The following is a 19,203-nucleotide window of genomic DNA, read 5'->3' on the forward strand; positions in this document are numbered from 1 at the left end:
TAAACTTGCATTATAAACAAACATAAGCGACTGAAATTTTGTAAGAAACGCACATATATTTAGTTTCATTATAATTATACAACCAGAAGTGGTATCTACTTTACCTGAACAGGTATAAGGAAAGTTGAGTGGAGATCAATCCAGACATTTTATGTTTTATGTGTGGTGCTTTACAAAAGACTGGGTAATTGGAACTCATCAATGCCCTTAACAAAATAACTGCCTATAGTTAGTATATGGCAGTATACTTCCGACTTGGTATGGTTCATTGTGACGCATCTGTTGTAAGTTTATTATCTCATAGGATTTTTTTTTTTTTTTTTTTTACCTAAAACTAAGGATTTTCTAGAATTTACCAAACCACTTTGAAGGACTGACAATATCTCAATATGCTTTGACAGTTGATTCTGTGATATTGTTGAAGCAGGTTTATCTGTTAACAAATTGTCATATTTTGACATTTAGGTACTTATTACTGTCTTTAAGGCAAAGTGTGTTCTATAATTGTTTTGAGCTGTGGTTTTTTAAAATTTACTTTTTGTTTTGTTTTTGTGTTTAAAATACAGTACTTTTAATGATTTAATAGTGTGTTAAATTTTCTTCATTGTGCTGGTTCTGAATTTCCACAAAAGGTTATTAATTCATTGGTGACATTATGCAACTCAGAGTATTTGTGTTTAATACTTATCACATATAATTGGCTACATATGAACACTACTAGCGGTGGGTTGGCACCCTGCCCAGGATTGGTTCCTGCTTTGTGCCCTGTGTTGGCTGGGATTGGCTCCAGCAGACCCCCGTGACCCTGTGTTCGGATTCAGCGGGTTGGAAAATGGATGGATGGATGGATGAACACTACTAGTTGGTAAGTTTGTTTTTCAATTTTGTTATATGTTATTTTGTCAACAAAAGAAATTTATCGGTTCCAATTCAACAGTGCATTCGTAAGTCAACTTTGTTCATACGTCCAGCAAAGTTAGCCTAGGCACCCTACAAACACAATGCAACCCCCACCCCTCAACTCCTACAGAAAACATGTACAGCTATATGTACATAAGAAAATACTTTTAAAATTACTATTTATATTTTGTTACACATTGGTATATTTTAACAACAAACAACAAAGTTAATTTTTGTTTCCATTGGTTTGCCATCAGCTGATATCGCTGTTTACACTTTCGGGTAACCTATGCATGCAGACCTAACCTACCTCTCCTCAGCTCCAAAAACATTTGTACTGTAAAGTCACAAGAAAGTGCTTTTAAAAGTTAATATCTATTATTTTTTAATAGATTTCTAGTGCATTTTAAGAAATAACATCAGCTGATCTCTGTACTCGCTTACCACTAGCGAACAAGTATACTTGACTTGTTTTCACTTAATATTGATGCCTGGTAAGTGCTCACCGTGAAGACTGATGGAAGATTCTGTGTGAAGCAAAGACCCCCGAGTGTATCAAAATAAGATCATACATTAGAGTCAATTAGGACAAGTTGATGGGAACAACCTAGTCATGAGATCCGATCAAAGGTCCACATTATGCCTGCGTTCCATTACACTACTTTGTTTTGTATGGCCTGCTAATATGGTTCTCTGAGTGAAGAACTTAACCTTAACGAGTTTCCATCCATGCCCCGGTGTTCTTGCTGAACACACTTCCGGACATCTTGGGCTTGAAAAAAAGGCGTGTTAACTATGTAAAAAGAGATACAGCCAAAAGCACAACCACTTGTAAAGGACACATGCACATGACAGAATATAAACAATAGCAGCATCGGTTTTGCAGTCTGCCTAGTGCCACACACGCAAACTAACTTATGTGCTGCTGCAAAATTTGATGTTATGTTACAATTTTTCATTTTTCACTTATTTAAATAATTTTACTTTATTGGATATGCATGTTTGCATCTTTGAAAGTTTGTAACTTGAAATTTTATGTAGGGGACTTGCTGTATTTGCTGTTTAAGTTTTTGAGAATTTTCCCAGTGTGCAGTGACTTCCTAAATGTGCCAAGGGTTTATTTATGTACTTGCTAACCTCTTTAAGAACTTGAGGTTAAATATTATAATAATAATAATAATAATAAATTTTATTTATATTGCACTTTATATTATCCTCTCCTAGGGCGTCATGAATAACGCTGTGCAAAGAATTCACACTAAAAAATGGCGTACGAACAAAAAGAAATGTGCATCTGCACAAAAAAATCCACATGCATAAATCTGTGCGTACGTCAATTTCCACTGTCTTCCGCTACATAAATCCCAGTCAGCGTGAAATGTAACACACGTGCACGCATCTGCCACCCCACCTCGACTCCTCCTAGAATTATGCCTCTTTGAATATGTAAATCAATATAAATAGACTTAAGTTAAGCATAGTGTGAAATACAATGGCAAAAGCATGGGGAAAATAGAATTTCAGCAAAAACCAAGTAGAGGCAATGAAAAATGTACTATTTGTCAGTTTAAGCAGTAGTATAAACTACAAAAGGAAGTTGCTTGGGTGACAGAGTAGCTGAGAAACTTGAAAGTTCAAGTTGAGAAAGTCACACACTGCCATAAAAAAGGGGGTCAGATAGTCACCATGACCCACCGTCTGAGTGTCATATGGAAGCAAATTAGGGTAAGGAAAAAAAATAAAATAGGGACACAGCTGGAATCAATGTTGAAATGTCAACTTTAATCTCGAAATTTCCATTTTAATCACGTAGTTTATTTTGTCATTAAAGTTGAATTCATAAAACTTCACCTTAAAATCAATTTACTAGTTTCTCAAATCCCATCGTAACTAAAGTAGCATGTTAAATGCTGCATATTATCTGTGTTCTTCTATGTACTGTGTGTGTGAATCACTACGTGCTTCTTAAACAGGCTTTCTTTTATGCCAACAGGACACAGAATACATTACATTCATGATATTATAGTTCTCTGAATAATTTAAATACAAAGATGTATACTTGATATTTTCATGATGATAGGAATTAAAGCATTATTAAACCCAGGGGCATGGTGGTGCAGTGGTAGCAACGTGCTGGTGCCCCACCCAGAGACTGTTCCATGCTTGCTGTGCCCAACCCTCGAAATAATTTATTGCAGCAGTACTGTCTCTTTCAAACGTACTAACCCCCAATTCCTGTCCTTCCTTTTCTTTCTACAAGTAACCAATCGCCACACAAGAAGTTGTTTAATAAATGTAAAACCATCTCTAAGCTTAGAACGCTGCTTCTTCAAAACTTTTAAGGAACACTGAAATGTCTTTGTAGTACATGTTTAATTATTTCATCCATCTAGGTTCACGCCAGTCCCAACAAGCACACAGCGCGAGGCAAGAATAATAAATCATCGCTACCACTGCACCACCGTTCCCACACGTTTAATATACATCGTTTAAATGAAGTTAAAAATGTATCTGTATAATGTAATTAATTACATACTTTACTGCATTTTATCTTAAAAATAAAGAGCACCAAGAAGATAGAGCTTGGAAATCTAAAATCGACTTAGAAGCCAGTCACCATAATATGTTAATTCGCACTTTCTATTAAATTGAATTCTTTTATTTATTTTCAGATTCCTATAAAACAACAATAATAATAGCAACAAGTTAAAAAAAAAAATGAAAAATATACAATATGAAAGCATAAGTATAATATACTGTACATTTAAAATATAGCACAGATAGTGAAATGGTTAATAAAGTGGGTCAGGTTGTGTGACATTACAACTGTAGTGCAAGTTTAAAGTGAGGTAATTGTAGTTGTAATTACAAACAAACAGTTATAACAGGAACACGACGGAATTACTGAGAGCATTTAGAGCTCTTGAGGTGAAACTGATTCTGAACCGGGAGGTCCCGACAGGAAAGGCTCTGAAGCGTTAACCGTATGGGAGAAGTTCGAATAGACTATGTGTATGGCTGAGGCTGCATGGCCTAGTTGTTGTATCCCGATAATCATCTTTCCAATCAGCTGCTATAGAACATTCCACACTCACATACAGTGGGTTAAAATACCTTAAGTGGTGCACTGAGTGTAACAACACTAAAGCAGCAATGGTATTTGGAATAGTTTGGCCATTCTGTGAACCATTGTTACAGATTCATTACAATCAGATGCTTTAAACTAATAAATGATATGCGGTTAATATCAGTGTATTTGATAAGGCCCACGTCATAGATGTGAATCTAAAAAACAAATGGAAACCACATAGGAACAGTAGCACTGCTATGACGTTGGGTGCGGCCATTTTGAAAAACTAAGTCGAAAACGTGCGTGGATTTACTCCAAGTTTAGTTTCTATACATGGTGACGTGAGTGTGGAAATCGGCGTACACATTTTTGTTTATACATTTTAGCCTTTTTAATCTAAGCAGTACTTCTCCCACTACAATTTCCAAATCACTCAGTACCTCCTTAGTAATCCCTTTTACTGCTGGGTGGTTTACTTCCTCACATGTGAAGAACTCAGATTTTCTTTCTGCAGGAATCTGCTATTTTACTGTCTGTGTTTTAATTTCCCTTTTTCTATTCCCGAGACATTTGACTCCCTGATTGTTCTTTTACTACTAAAATAGTAAAAAATCTCTTTCTGTAATCTTTCGCCTTATCTGCTATATTCTTCTCTAACTTCTTTTTCAGCCTTCCTAATATTCTATTTAATGTTTTCCCTCATGTGCCCTACAATTCACACTGGAGTTACTTGTCTTGTACAGCAGTTTTTTTTTTTTCATCCTTTGCAGCGTTTTTTTTCCCTACCAATTCCAAATTTACATATATACCTGTCGTGTATTAAATGTGAAACATTTTTAAACCTGTTCCTTGATTTTCTCCACACTTGAAAGCTTATCCCAGTCCATACTCAGACTTTGGCAAATTTGCTCAAAATCTGCCTTATCAAAGTCAAATTTAACAGTTTTAGTCTTTGCATTTGCACTCTTCCAAAACAATGAGAACTACATTATATTATAGTCACTTGATGCTAGTGGTTCAATCACCTCTACACCCTTGGTTTTGATAGATAGCTAGATACTTTATTAATCCCAATGGGAAACTCACAAATTATGATTATTACAAAATACTAAATCTAGGGAGGCTTCCCCCTGTGCTGGTGCTTTAAAATACCTTTTGTAAAACTGTCACTGATTAAGTCTCAAAAACTCTTGTGCTCTAGTAGTTGTAAGGTTATCCCAGTTAATATTCGAGTAGTTTAAGTCCCCCATGACTACAATATCCCCCTGTAAATATTCTTTTTTAATATTACTAAAAAGATATGCATTGAAATTACTGTCTACATTGGATGATCTATAACAAACATCTAAAAATAAGGCCTCTGATTGTAACGCTTTCCAGACGAATCCAGATGTCCTAACTAAGGTGGGTCCCATCATCCAGCTAAAGAAGATTTGCATTTAAACTGTGTTTGACAAACAGCAACTCCACTTCCTTTACTGTTCTATCTAGCCTTTATAAAAATGTGTGTGTTATATTCATCCATATTTTTCCCCTCATTTATTCAGAAAATGCATGCATGCAGACAGCAGAAAAGGAGGACAGCAGGCCTCCATCTACTTTAGTTTTAGGAATGAAAAAATTTATATTTTGCATCATTTTTGCAGTGCTGTATGACAGGATGCTACAACTTTTTTTTTTTTTTTTTTTTAAATAAATTCTTGAAAAGGGTCAGCTCAAAGTCATGTGCAAAAACCACACCATTAATGTATGCTCTTTCTGCAGAATGTGCACATATGACTTACAAATTTAAAGAACTAAAAAACTAAAAAATAATGCAGATGTGCAAATAAAAAAGGGGCACCGCAGATTTTTTTTAAGTAGGAGTAAATTAGGGAAGTTTAAGTTAGTGAAGTTTGGGTTGAACAATTAATTGTATAAAATTATTCCATTTAGCACTACTGCTTTGTCAGGAATCAAGTTTTCCCATGTACAGATGACAAGCGAGTGTTGTAATCAAGCAGACATTTTCGAAGGGAGAGTGTTTGCAAATCAGAAGAACCGACATCAAATAAATTATAGGCAACCATGCTGAAAGCATTTTTAGGAGTTTGATTTCCAACAATATTTTTTTGAAAAAAAAGTGTCCATTTCAGACTCATGTTTGCAGCAGCCCCCAGAGAAATTGAACAGAAATATTGACCTGACACCTTACAAGTTAATGCCAAATGAAGAAAACTGTCCAAAATCTGGCAGGACTGCAGGCAAACATTTATGCAACCTTAAAAAAAAAAAAAAAAAAAACAACAAATAGATATTTATGGAGAATGCAAAAAAACATAACTACTATAACTACAGTCCTAGTAATGGTAGTAGTGGTCATGGACAACTGGATGGTCCTTCATTACATGGTTGCCTTTACATTATAGATCAAATCTAAATTTGCAACACTATTTTAAAGTAGTTCGATAAATAATCTGCTGGAAGTGTGAAAGACACGATTTTTCAGACCACAGAGAACTACAATAACACCAGAAAATACCAAAATGGTGAAGCAAGCAGTAGACATTTGGCACAATGTTAGTAACATTAAAGATTTGAAACTGGACTCTTCATTGAATAATTCAGCAAGATTTATCCTCTCACCTGTATAAAGTACACACAGTGCATGTATTTTTTAGGAATAACGTATCTTTTTTTTGGTTAATTTAACTGTTAAAAAGAAACCTGTGTATTTTAAACTATTTGCAAACTCTCCACGCTAGTGTTTAGATCTGGATGGTGTATGTGCCCAAAAAAGAAGTCTAACTGCATTCTCGTACCATTGCTTACGTACCACCTGCTAAGCAATTCTCTGACACAATGGCAATATGTAATATTGGCGCTTGCCATTCTAATAATGTTCAGAAAGCCTTCAAATTCAACAATGCTCAAAGGTCTACAATCAATCCATTTTGCTATTGAATTTGTTAGCACATCCACCTTATCATCAGACATGGGTCAACTAGACATTTATTTTGAACTTCAGCTTCTCACGCATTGCCACTCGTATGACTTGCTTTTGCACCGGCATATTTTGCCTTCAAGTGACAAGATAAAGTAGTGCACCACTTGGTAACTTATTCCACATATTTTTGGATTACCGAGTGGTAAAAATTTTAAAATTCACTCTTCACTAGATTCCATCTATGCTCCTATAGTCTTGCTAAAGAACTTATTTTAAACTAATTGCTGGAATTCACAGTACTATTCCTTTCATAAATTTAAACAATTCACTTCATTTTTCTTAAATTTAAGAGGTTCAGCTCTTTCAGCCTGCCATGACAGCTCAGCCTGTAGTCCTGGAATTGATATTGTTGCTCTTTTCTGGACTTCTTTCCATGTTGCTGCACTTTTTTTGTTACACAGAGACCACAACTGTACCTGATATAAAGAGGAGACCCACCAGATTCTTGTATAATTTAATACACTCTCTTGATTTGTACAAGACACATGCATGACAGCTCCAAAATCCCTCAAAGAATACTTTCGAGTATATACGTTCTAGCATTTTTATGTCCTATGGGTAACATGTAACATTAACTTACAATAAATTTCATTTGCCACCTAAAAACAGCAGTGGGACAAGCACTAATCCCTGAGAGGCACCACTTTTAAAACCAAGACTGCCTCTCACCATAACTCTGATGAAAAACTGAGTTGAACACAGAAAGCCATGTGCCTTTAACTCCCACTGCTTCAGTTTGATGAGATATTGGGACAAATTAAGTATCAGCTAAGAAAAGAAGCTTGATAGACTAAAGGTTCTTCTCTCACTTATCAGAATAGGTTTTTTTTAATGTTCTTAGCAATTTTAAACTGAAAAGCAAGTAAACAGAACTTACCGGTTGTCCTCCCCACCATCGGTGACTCAGTTTTTCACGGCCTCTTAGTGTAAAGGTTGCATTAAACACTGGGTCATACATTGAATTTCCAACAATCCCATGCGACTCTGGATAGAGTCCCTTTAAATAAAATAGAATGTGTAGTTAAACAAAAAAAAAATGTTCAGGAATAGTAAAGCTATAGCTATCAATTTCTTTTACATTTCAAAGTACACTAAAGCTACAATTGTTTATTGTTACTGAAATAATTTACCAAGTAATTCTTAACAGATTTCTGACATTTAAATTTACGTACTACAAATTCAAGATGTACGATTAAAAAGTTAAAAGCTTTATAAACACACCCTTCTCTCCCATTCAAGCAAGGATGTGGCTATAAATACAGCTAAACTAATATACAACTCAAAACCAAATGACTTCAAGTGCTTTAATAACCAGACTTAAGAAGTGCCGATTTTCCTCTGTGCCAAAAGAGTGCTGAACACACAAAATAATTCAAATTTTTATTTTATAAGAAAATAATCAGATGAAAGCAAATAAGGATAAATTTAGGCAGAAATTATTAATTTTTCTGTGATATATGCAGGTATCCAATTGTCCCAGTAAGCAAACATCACCAGCTTGGTCACTGCAGCTTTAGTAGCTACAGCCCTGCTGGCGGAACTGCAGACCATAAGTACAATTGGAAAAAAAGCGACAGGCAATGTTAAGTGTTGCTATTTCTACAACAAAAATATATTCAAAAAGCAAATTGTTTAAATCACACAACTGTTAGATCACAAAGAAAGAAAAATAATCTAAGATGAAGCTTCTTTCACACTGAATTCTCTTCATATACAGTCATATGAAAAAGTTTAGGAACCCCTCTTAATTCTTTGGATTTTTGTTTATCATTGGCTGAGCTTTCAAAGTAGCAACTTCCTTTAAATATATGACATGCCTTATGGAAACAGTATTTCAGCAGTGACATTAAGTTTATTTAATTAACAGAAAATATGCATTATGCATCATAACAAAATTAGATGGGTGCATAAATTTGGGCACCCCAACAGAGATATTACATCAATACTTTGTTGAGCCTCCTTTTGCAAATTTAACAGCCTCTAGACGCCTCCTATTGCCTTTGGTCAAAAATACCTCCATCCACACATCATTCTTCCATACACAATCTCTCCAGTTAAATTTGATTGCTGCCGATCATGGACATCCTGCTTCAAATCATCCCATAGATTTACTATGATATTCAAGTCAGGGGACTGTAACGGCCATTCCAGAACATCGTACTTCTCCCGCTGCATGGATGTGTTTCTAGATTTCAAACTGTGTTTTGGGTCATTGTCTTGTTGGAATATCCAAGTCCTGCGTAACTTCAACTTTGTGACTGATGCTCAAACATTATCCTGAAGAATTTGTTGATATTGGGTTGAATTCATCCAACCCTCGACTTTAACAAGGGCCCCAGTCCCTGAACTAGCCACACAGCATGATGGAACCTCCACCAAATTTGACAGTAGGTAGCAGGTGTTTTTCTTGGAATGCGGTGTTCTTCCGCCATGCAAAGCGCTTTTTGTTATGACCAAATAACTCAATTTTTGTCTCATTAGTCCAAAGCACTTTATTCCAAAATGAATCTGGCTTGTCTAAATGAGCATTTACATACAACAAGCGACTCTGTTTGTGGTGTGAGTGCTGAAAGGGCTTCTTTCTCATCACCCTGCCATACAGATGTTCTTTGTGCAAATTGCACTGAATTGTAGAACGATGTACAGATAACATCATCTGCAGCAAGAGGTTTTTGGAGATGATCTGTGGGTTGTCTAACCCAGGGGTAGGCAACGTCGGTCCTGGAGTGCCACAGTATGTGCAGGTTTTTGTTCCAACCCAGTTCCTTAACGAGAACTCAATTATTGCTGATGAAGCACATATTGCTTAAGTGACATTTTAATGCTTCATTTTAGTGGTCTTGCTTGTTAAGGTTCTCCAACCTTAATTGCTTATTTCAATCTTAAACTGCTGCATTCAGTGTTTTAATTGCTCCTTATTAGCAATAAGATGTAAAAGAGGGGTAGGCAATGTCGGTCCTGGTGAGCCGCAGTGGCTACAGGTTTTCATTCAACCCAACTGCTTAATTAGAAACCAATCATTGCCAATCTCAGACCTTATTTAATTTTATGGCTTGTTAGTCTGTGCAATGTAAGGCTTTTATATCGTAGATTTTTTTCCTTTCCAAGGATATCATCCAAATGATTTGAAGCCTAAAACAGATCATTTTCAGTCTGTCACATTTTTCCATTAAGTGTTTTATTAAATCAAACCGTGCTTGATGAACACACACAGATGTAATTGGAAAAAAGCTAGCTGGAGAACTGCTGGCTGCTTTGTCTTTTACATCTTATTGCTAATAAGGAGCAATTAAAACACTGAATGCAGCAGTTTAAGATTGAAATAAGCAATTAAGGTTGGAGAACCTTAACAAGCAAGACCACTAAAATGAAGCATTAAAATGTCACTTAAGCAATATGTGCTTCATCAGCAATAATTGAGTTCTCGTTAAGGAACTGGGTTGGAACAAAAACCTGCACATACTGTGGCACTCCAGGACCAACGTTGCCTACCCCTGGTCTAACCATTCTCACAATCCTGTGCATATGCTGCTCCTGTATTTTTCTTGGCCTGCCAAACCTGGGTTTAACAGCAACTGTGCCTGTGGCCTTCCATTTCCTGATTACATTCCTTACAGTTGAAACTGACAGTTTAAACCTCTGAGATAGCTTTTGTAGCCTTCCCCTAAACCATGATACTCAACAATCTTTGTTTTTAGATCTTTGGAGAGTTGCTTTAAGGATCCCATGCTGTCACTCTTCAGGAGGGAAGCACAACTTTCAATTGACCACCTTAAATACCTTTTCTCATGATTAGACACACCGGTCTATGAAGTTCAAGGCCTAATGAGCTAATCCAACCAATTTAGTGTTGCAAGTAATCAGTATCGAGCAGTTACATGCATTTAAGTCAGCAAAATTACAAGGGTATCCACATTTTTGCACAGCCAGTTTTTCACATTTGATTTAGTTTCATACAACTAAATACTGCTTCACTAAAAATCTTTGTTCGGAAAACACCACAGTACTCCGATGTTCCTAGGAAATGAGACATACCACCGTTATCTTTTTTGTTGACAGTAAATTATTATGCAGGCTGAGAGGGGTTCCCAAACTTTTCACATGACTGTACATCTATGCGCAGCACTAAAAACGTCTGATGAAAGTGTAAAGTAAACCTTGATGGCAGGAACTTTTATAAACACTATGCCAAATTTCTCTCTGGAACAATTAGTTTTAGTTCTACTCCATGTGCATACATTTCAGAGTCTTTAAAGTATTATGTACAGGACAGTCACTAACACTGCTCTCTGTGATTAAAGTGTAGCACTTGCTGGGGCGAGAAGCAGAGAGACAGATACAAAAAAAGGAATAAAACTGATTAATATGTTCCGAGATGTATATTAACTCTAGGATAATTTTTCATACTCTAAAGTGTATTTGTTTAGCTCTACACAAAAAGTATTGTCAAAATTTTTCCAAAGCTCTTTTCTCCTGTAGTAGTATTGTCACTTTTTCATCCCCTATCTGACCGACATGTCACCACCCTCCAGCAACAGGACAAACAAAAATACAATTACAGATGCTGTGCTTGAGTGGTTTATGCTTCCAATCAGTCATCTGCTATTGTCTAGCACCAAAGCAGTCAACAGAATAGGATCACAAACATTCACAAGGCAGGGATAATTTAGACACTGATAAACTATTTGAACTTTTAAAATATTTTGAGTGTCCACCCAGTTTGTCAGCAGTGCAGTGTTAAATGAGGAATAATCAAACCTTAAAGAAAATGCATTAAAATGTTCTACAAAGCTGTTTGACAACAAATTCAGCTGAACACATCAAAAAGAAAAAAGTTTTAAAATGTATCCACTTAAGGGAATGTTTTTCATCTACAATTACTGGAGAATATGCATTTCCATGCTTTTGTTTTTAGGATCAACTTTTATGGAAAAAGCAGCCTAATACCAAATATTTTATTTCAAATTATTTTACTTAAATATTGTATTTTAAACTTGGTCGTCTACATTGATGCACACACAAACAGCAAAATTCTAAACAGAAAATCCGTATTTCTCACGATTTTGTTTCTGATTTTATTTACCACATATTTATTTATCTAAAGCACTTAGGTGAAAAGCCAAATTTCCTCCCGACAACAAAGTTCTATCAAGATTTTATACTCTCTCCTCCATGCAGTCCTCACCAAGAATGTGAACATTTCTTATCCCATCTCTTTTAGTAGAGAAGCCAGGCTGGGCTGCCCTCTTTAACCCAGACCTTTTAATTTCTCTCTCAAACTGCTTGAGGCTTTTCAGTCGTGTATGGACATGGTGTTTCACCGGGCCTATTAAGCTATGTAAGCTGCAAGAACACACCAAGTGTTATTAAAATTTAGAAAAAACACTTCACTTTAGAACACACAGTTCAATGCAGTAAATATATACCACAATAGTGAAGTAGTAACTCCAACTTGAAAAATGTATCCTTTAAAATCAGAAATGAAAAAATTAAGGCACACATACAAATCATGACAGGAGTGCACTAATTCAATTAAATTGAAATTTCTGTACATAAAGAATCTGCATATAATAATACTATTTAAATGTACATTATAACTGCAATACAAGTGTGCCCCTATAGGCATTTTTACTTTCTTTGGATTTTAAATAGTGTAATGTTATTTGCACACATTACAATGGCTGAAAGAAAGAGTACTTCTTTAATTGGCTGGTCTACTGGATTATTTAAATTTGCATATCTCAGACTTCCACTAACCTCACTCATTAGCAGATTCTGAAGACAATGCAAGAGGCCATGGATTACAATAAGCTAAGACAGTAGTCTTGAAAATGAGATGAGTAACATGAGTAACGCATTTTAGCAACAAACAACAAAAAAGCATCATGTGTTACAAACTTGGACAACATTTTTGACATTTAAAAACAGTACTCGTCCTGAATAAAAAGCTGCTTCAGAGCCACCAGATTCAGGTTCTATTCAGGAGCTGAACTAAATGACTTGGTTTACTGAAAAACGTTAGCATGCCCTTCCAAAAGTAAAAACACACACCACAAGTTGTTCAGGCAAGGAAGTCTGAATACTGGTTCAACAGCTTCTCCCATGGTTTATATAGGGGCAGTACAGAACCATGTATATTTACAAAAATTTTCAGATGATTCTTCCTTCAGAGTACAGGAAGGTGGTGGAGAACTTCATCTTGTGAGGCAGGAACCTGCAACTCAATATCACCAAGACAAAAGAGCTGGTGGTGGACTTCCACCTGTCAAAAAGGCTTGAGATCAATCACCATTCAGGGGGAGGACGTGGAAGTGGTGCAGATCTCCAAGTACCTGGGGGTTCACATAAATTGGACTAGTTTGACAACACAATAGTGTTATACAAGAAGGATCAGAGCAGACTGCACTTGCTAAGGAGACTCAGGTCTTGTGATGCATACAGCAAGCTATTGTAAATGTTCCATCAGTCCACAGTAGCCTGTGTGTGGTTCCACACTGCAGTCTCCTGGGGAAGCAACTTGGGAAGCACAATGCCTGAACAAACATATCGGGAAAGTCTCCTTTATCAAAGGGCAAATCCTGGACACACTGGAAGCTGTCGTGGAAAAGAGGATGATGGAAGAAATGGATGTCACTACGAAAAAAATCCTTCCAGGAGGCGCACTCTTGGAGCACTTTTAGCCACAGGCTCATTCCACCACGGTGTGTTAAGAAGTACTTGTTAAGGTTATTTTAAAAAATCTGCACAATATAAATGGATTTATTTATTGATCGGCTGTATTTGTCCTGTAAGTCTGCATCCTTTTTTTATTTTTGTTTCTGCTGCTATATGCATCTGAATTTACCCATGAGAAAGTTTATCTAATGTAACACTACTGGTCCGATTTTTTTTTCAATCCAACTCAGTGTAAAAGTAAACCTATTTGTTTCATCAGAGGATGTGTAATAATTGAAAATTTCATCGATGCATACAACCAACCAACTGCTTGCCAGACAAGTCCAAATAAAGTTACACTTGTTGAAGTGTTCCTAAAATGTCATGTGGGATGCGAGAAGCATTATTCACTCCAGACTTTTTGGAGAGAAATGGATTTCAGTTACATTTTAGGAGTGACAACTGCCAGTTTGAACACACACTATTAAATTGGCAACAACACAGCAAGTTAATAAAAATTGTCTTATCTGGCAATTGCAAAAATTTACAAAGGCAAGACTATATGCCTTAGAAAGAAAAACCTCCACTTTTTCGAAATTTGACAGACTGGGCATTTCAAACATGAGACCGAATAAATGACCAGCATGTCACCTTGATAAGAAAACAGATGCTTAAACTGGGACAAATACTTATCCGGAAACTCCCACCTTCTAACTGCTCAATCAAGCAATTGCTGCAGCATACAAAGACAAAGAAAACCCTGTGCGGTTTTCTACCGGTAGAATGCCTGATCTGTGAAACAACAGCAACAAACTAAGTTACAGTGTCAAAACTATGCCCACATTTGAAGTAAGCTAGACATGGACAGGTATGCAGAAAATTAGGAAATGCAGAAAAACATGGAATACAGAATTCTAACAGGAAATTAAGAACTTCAAGTAGAATGTAAGTAAACAAATGACTTTATGCATCCTCTGTAAAAAATGTCAGTCCCAGTAATGAGGAATGCAGGCAAGGTTTTGTGTTTTGAAGCCTGTGGAGTTGAGCACATACATTGTCAACGGTCAATTCCTAACCGTCATTATGCAAGTTCAACCAATATCAATATGTGTAGAGACCAAATATAGCCTGATTTACTGGGTCCCAATGCTGGCGGTCAGGCACTAATATTAAATAAAATGCTTAACTATGGCAGACTATTGACATAAGTGATTAAATGTCTCAAGGTCAATTTTTAACTCACTTTTCCTGGTAATTATTATTGCATTTAAAAATTTTAACAACTGATAACTGGTAGTTTTTTGTGTGGATCTGTATATTGTTTACTTTTTCCTATGACTAATATTTATTTAACACAAGAACAATCGCAAAATTTGAAAAGGATTAAAAATTAGAAACCATAAAATTTCCATATTTTTATTTTACAAAAATTATACAATTGCATGTGAATCCAGACTAAAAGAAAAAAAACAAACTACAGGACATAATGGAAAAATCCAGAACATTGAGTATTTTAATGTTTTATAGATTCATTATTGTCAATATTGGGTTCTAACTTTCATAACTTTAAGCAAAGGTCTGCTTTTAAGTTCAGTCTGTTCCTAAATTTAATTTTAAATGAAGTAAGATTATCAAACAATGGCATATGCAGAAGACACAAGGAGCAAGTGAAAGCAGAGCAGGTTTGTCAGTAGTGAGTAAAGGGTCTGAATACATCTGACAATGAGATATTTCAGTTCATTTTTAATATAAAAATATTTCTAAAGTCCTGTTTTCGCAAGGTTGTTCTAGAGCAGGGGTGGGCAGATTCAGTCCTGGAGGGCCACAGTGGTTGCAGGTTTTTGTTCCAACCCAGATGCTTAATTAAAAAACAATCCTTGTCAATTATTTAATTGCATGGCTTGCTAGTGCTTTAACTCTGCCATGTCAGGTCATTCTCATATCCTAGATTTTTTTTTCCTTTCTAAGGATATCATCCACATGATTTGAAGCCTAAAACAGATGAGTTACTCTCAGTGCTTCACTTTTTTCTCTTCACTTTCCTTCCAAGTATTTAATTAAACCAAATAGTGTGTGATAAATACACACCGGTGTAAATGAAAACAAGCTAAATGGAGAAATGCTGGTCTCTTTTGTTATTTGCATGGTATTGCTAATTAGAAGCAATTAAAAACCGAGACTACAGCTGTTTAAGACTAAAATAAGCAATAAGGGTTCAAAATCTTAACGAGCGAGACAACTAAAGTGAAGCTGAAGTGTTACTTGAGCAATAAGTGCTTCTTATTAAGCAATTGGGTTGGAGCAAAAACCTGCAGCCACTGCGGCCCTCCAGGACTGAATCTGCCCACCCCTGTTCTAGAGCATTGAGTATTGCCTAATGTAGGGAAAAATTTAAATGGTTTTAGGCACAAGGCTTTGACAAAGCAAAATCTGGAAAAAGTGAAATGGGTCTAAATAAACTGCTCAAAAAAATGAACACTTTGAAAACACATCAGATCTCAATGGGGAAAAAACTCCTGATGGATATCTATACTGATATGGAATGGGTAATGTGTTAGGAACAAAAAGATGCCACATCATTTGATGAAAATGAAAATTATAAACCTACAGAGGGCTGAATTCAAAGGCACCCAGAAAATTAAAGTGAAAAAATATTGCAACAGGGTAGTCCATTTTGTCAAAATTTAATTGCAGCAAAACAAAAAATCGTACTCAGTAGTTTGTATGGCCCCCACGTGCTTGTATACATGCCTGATAATGTTGCAGGGGGTTGAGGGGCAATGCTCCTAATGTGACGATGGATGGTGTCCTGCGGGATCTCCTCCCAGACCTGGATCAGGGCATCACTGAGCTCCTGGACAGTCTGAGGTGCAACCTGGCGGTGTTGGATGGACCGAAACATAATATCCCAGAGACGATGTATTGGATTTAGATCAGGCGAACATGGGGACCACTCAATGGTATCAATTCTTTCATCCTCCAGGAACTGCCTGCATACTCTCGCCACAATGAGGCCGGGCATTGTCGGCCACCGGGAGGAACCCAGGACCCACTGCACCAGTATAGTTTCTGACAATGGGTCCAAGGATTCCATCCCGATACCTAATGGCAGTCAAGGTGCTGTTATCTAGCCTGTAGAGGTCTGTGCGTCCCTCCATGGATATGCCAGACCATCACTGCCCCACCACCAAACAGAATGAAGTTACAGGCAGCATAACATTCTCCATGGCTTCTCCAGTCCCTTTCATGTCTGTCACACGTGCTCAGGGTGAACCTGCTCTCATCTGTGAAAACCACAGAGCACCAGTGGTGGACCTGCCAATTCTGGTATTCTATGGCAAATGCCAATCGAGTTCCACGGTGCTGGACAGTGAACACAGGGCCCACTAGAGGACGTCGGGCCCTCAGGCCACCTTAATGAAGTCTGTTTCTGATTGTTTGGTCAGAGACATTCACACCAGTGGCCTGCCTGCTGGAGATCATTTTGTAGGGCTTTGGCAGTGCTCATTTTGTTCCTCCTTGCCTAAAGGAGCAGATACCAGTCCTGCTGATGGGTTAAGGACCTTCTACGGCCCTGTCCAGCTCTCCTAGAGTAACTGCCTGTCTCCTAGAATCTCCACCACGTCCTTGAGACTGTGCTGGGAGACAGAGGAAACCTTCTGGCAATGGCACATATTAATGTGCTATGCTGGAGAAGCAGGACTACCTGTGCAAACTCTGTAGGGTCCAGGTATTGTGTCATGCTACCAGTAGTGACACCGACCATAACCAAATGAAAAACTAGTGAAAAAACAGAAAAAAAATGAAGGGAAAAACATCAGTGGCTTCCTATTGTTAAACCATTCCTGTTTTGGGGGTTCGTCTCATTGTTGCTCCTCTAGTGCACCTGTTGTTAATTTCATTAACACCAAAGCAGCTGAAACTGATTAACAGCCCCCTCTGCTACTTAACTGACCAGATCAATAGCCCAGAAGTTTCATGGACTTGATGATATACTCTGATTAAAAAGTGTTCCTTTCATTTTTTTTGAGCAGTATACTTTTTGAATCCACTGTGTACACACACATTCAAACACACACACCCTCCAACCCATATACAGTATATGTGGTGTGTATATATGTGCCAGGGGTGGACAAAGTGTAAATACATAATGTAGCCTGCTGGGCTACCAGCTTTACATACAGTGTGGACCAGTGTACTCCCTAGCGTCTTTTGAAGCGCCCAGCTGTCATTTCGCATGACATTGTGAGATGACAGCCGCAGATCTACAGGCAAAGGCAGATCTAATGATCTGCAGAGATGGCAAGGGATGAGCGGGCAGGTGGGCAAATATTTTAGAAGCAGGATGGCAACTGGTGAGGGGTGGAATGTTGCCAATCACTGGATGTTGAACAAGCTAATAGCGGGGATGAAGAGGAGCGGAGTTCACAAGCAGAGTATGGGGAGGTGGGCTTTCGAGAGGGGCCTGTACATGGTAATAGCGGGGGCGGAGCAGCTTAATACAGTAGGAAGGAGTATGGGGAGGTGGGTGGGCGAGAGGGGGCTGTACAGGCTAATAGCAGGAGCGGAGCGGCAGTTCACAAGAAAAGAGGATGTGGAGGTAGGAGGGCGAGAGGAGGACTGCTGTGATATGTTAATAGAAGTTTTTACAAACCTGTAACATCTTCTATTAGCACTCAGAATTACAGTGTATGCAGAGTCAGTGTAAATAATAAAATACAAAAAACACTAGTGGAACCAGCCTGTCAGATATCAGAAAATGGGCGAAAGGAAGTGACGTCTCAGTTCTCAGTGCAGTCTGTAGTGCTGCTAAGCGTACAGTTGCGCTGTTGTTCTTCAGTATTTAGCAAACCTATATATATATATATATATATATATATATATATACAGTGGTTTAAACATTAGGTGTGTTTCCTTTGCAAAAATCCTTGTAGCACTCACCGTGGTTCCTGTGTAAGTGACTCCCTCTGATGTTTTTATATTTTCTCATACTGAGGGTTTTGTTAAAGTGACCCCATCTGCCGTTCTTATATTTGCTCATTTTTGGACCTGCATCCATATTGCATAAAGTGTGCAGAAGCCCTTGCAGCACACACTGTGTCCTGAGCAAAAGTTTTGTCACTGAATTGCTGAGGGTTTTGTTAAAGTGACCCATCTGCCATTCCTTTTATTGTTCATATCTTGCCCTGCCGTAGTGCAAGTGTGCACCGAATATCCAACAGGCTTCCACTTTCCCACAAAGTCTTATTCATAAGTACTTTAATTTTTTCAAACGTTTTACCAACAGGCGTAAAAAAAAAAAAAAGCGTTCACAAAAAAACACTGCTCAGTTTTTTCAGAAGAGAGACACCATAAACTAATGAAGGTGCAGCGTCAACTCCAAAGACATTGCAGAAGCTGGTCCATCAGGGGAAATCTCTTCAGCACATACTCTGCCAATTGATAAATCTAAGCACCGCTTATCCGGCATAAACAAACAATGGTTTAAAGATTTTGATTGGCTAATGGTCAAAGAAAATGGTATGTGGTGCTTATTGTGCATGAACTATTCAAACAAACACCCCCCAAGGATGGAGTTACTTTGGGTAAATGT

General features: G+C 37.3%; 2 protein-coding genes across 3 annotated transcripts in view; one reads left to right on the forward strand and one right to left on the reverse strand.

Annotated features, from left to right (window-relative positions):
- Positions 1-19,203, forward strand: part of LOC127529990 (uncharacterized) — a 798,609-nt gene that overhangs the window by 167,354 nt on the left and 612,052 nt on the right. The window lies entirely within an intron of this gene.
- Positions 1-19,203, reverse strand: part of enpp2 (ectonucleotide pyrophosphatase/phosphodiesterase 2) — a 154,827-nt gene that overhangs the window by 101,097 nt on the left and 34,527 nt on the right. The window contains exon 8 of the mRNA XM_051935500.1: positions 7,834-7,953. Coding sequence (XP_051791460.1) covers positions 7,834-7,953 — 120 coding nt within the window. The remainder of the gene's footprint in view (positions 1-7,833; positions 7,954-19,203) is intronic.

This window comes from Erpetoichthys calabaricus, chromosome 13 (genome assembly GCF_900747795.2).
Source record: "Erpetoichthys calabaricus chromosome 13, fErpCal1.3, whole genome shotgun sequence".
Lineage (NCBI taxonomy): Eukaryota > Metazoa > Chordata > Cladistia > Polypteriformes > Polypteridae > Erpetoichthys > Erpetoichthys calabaricus.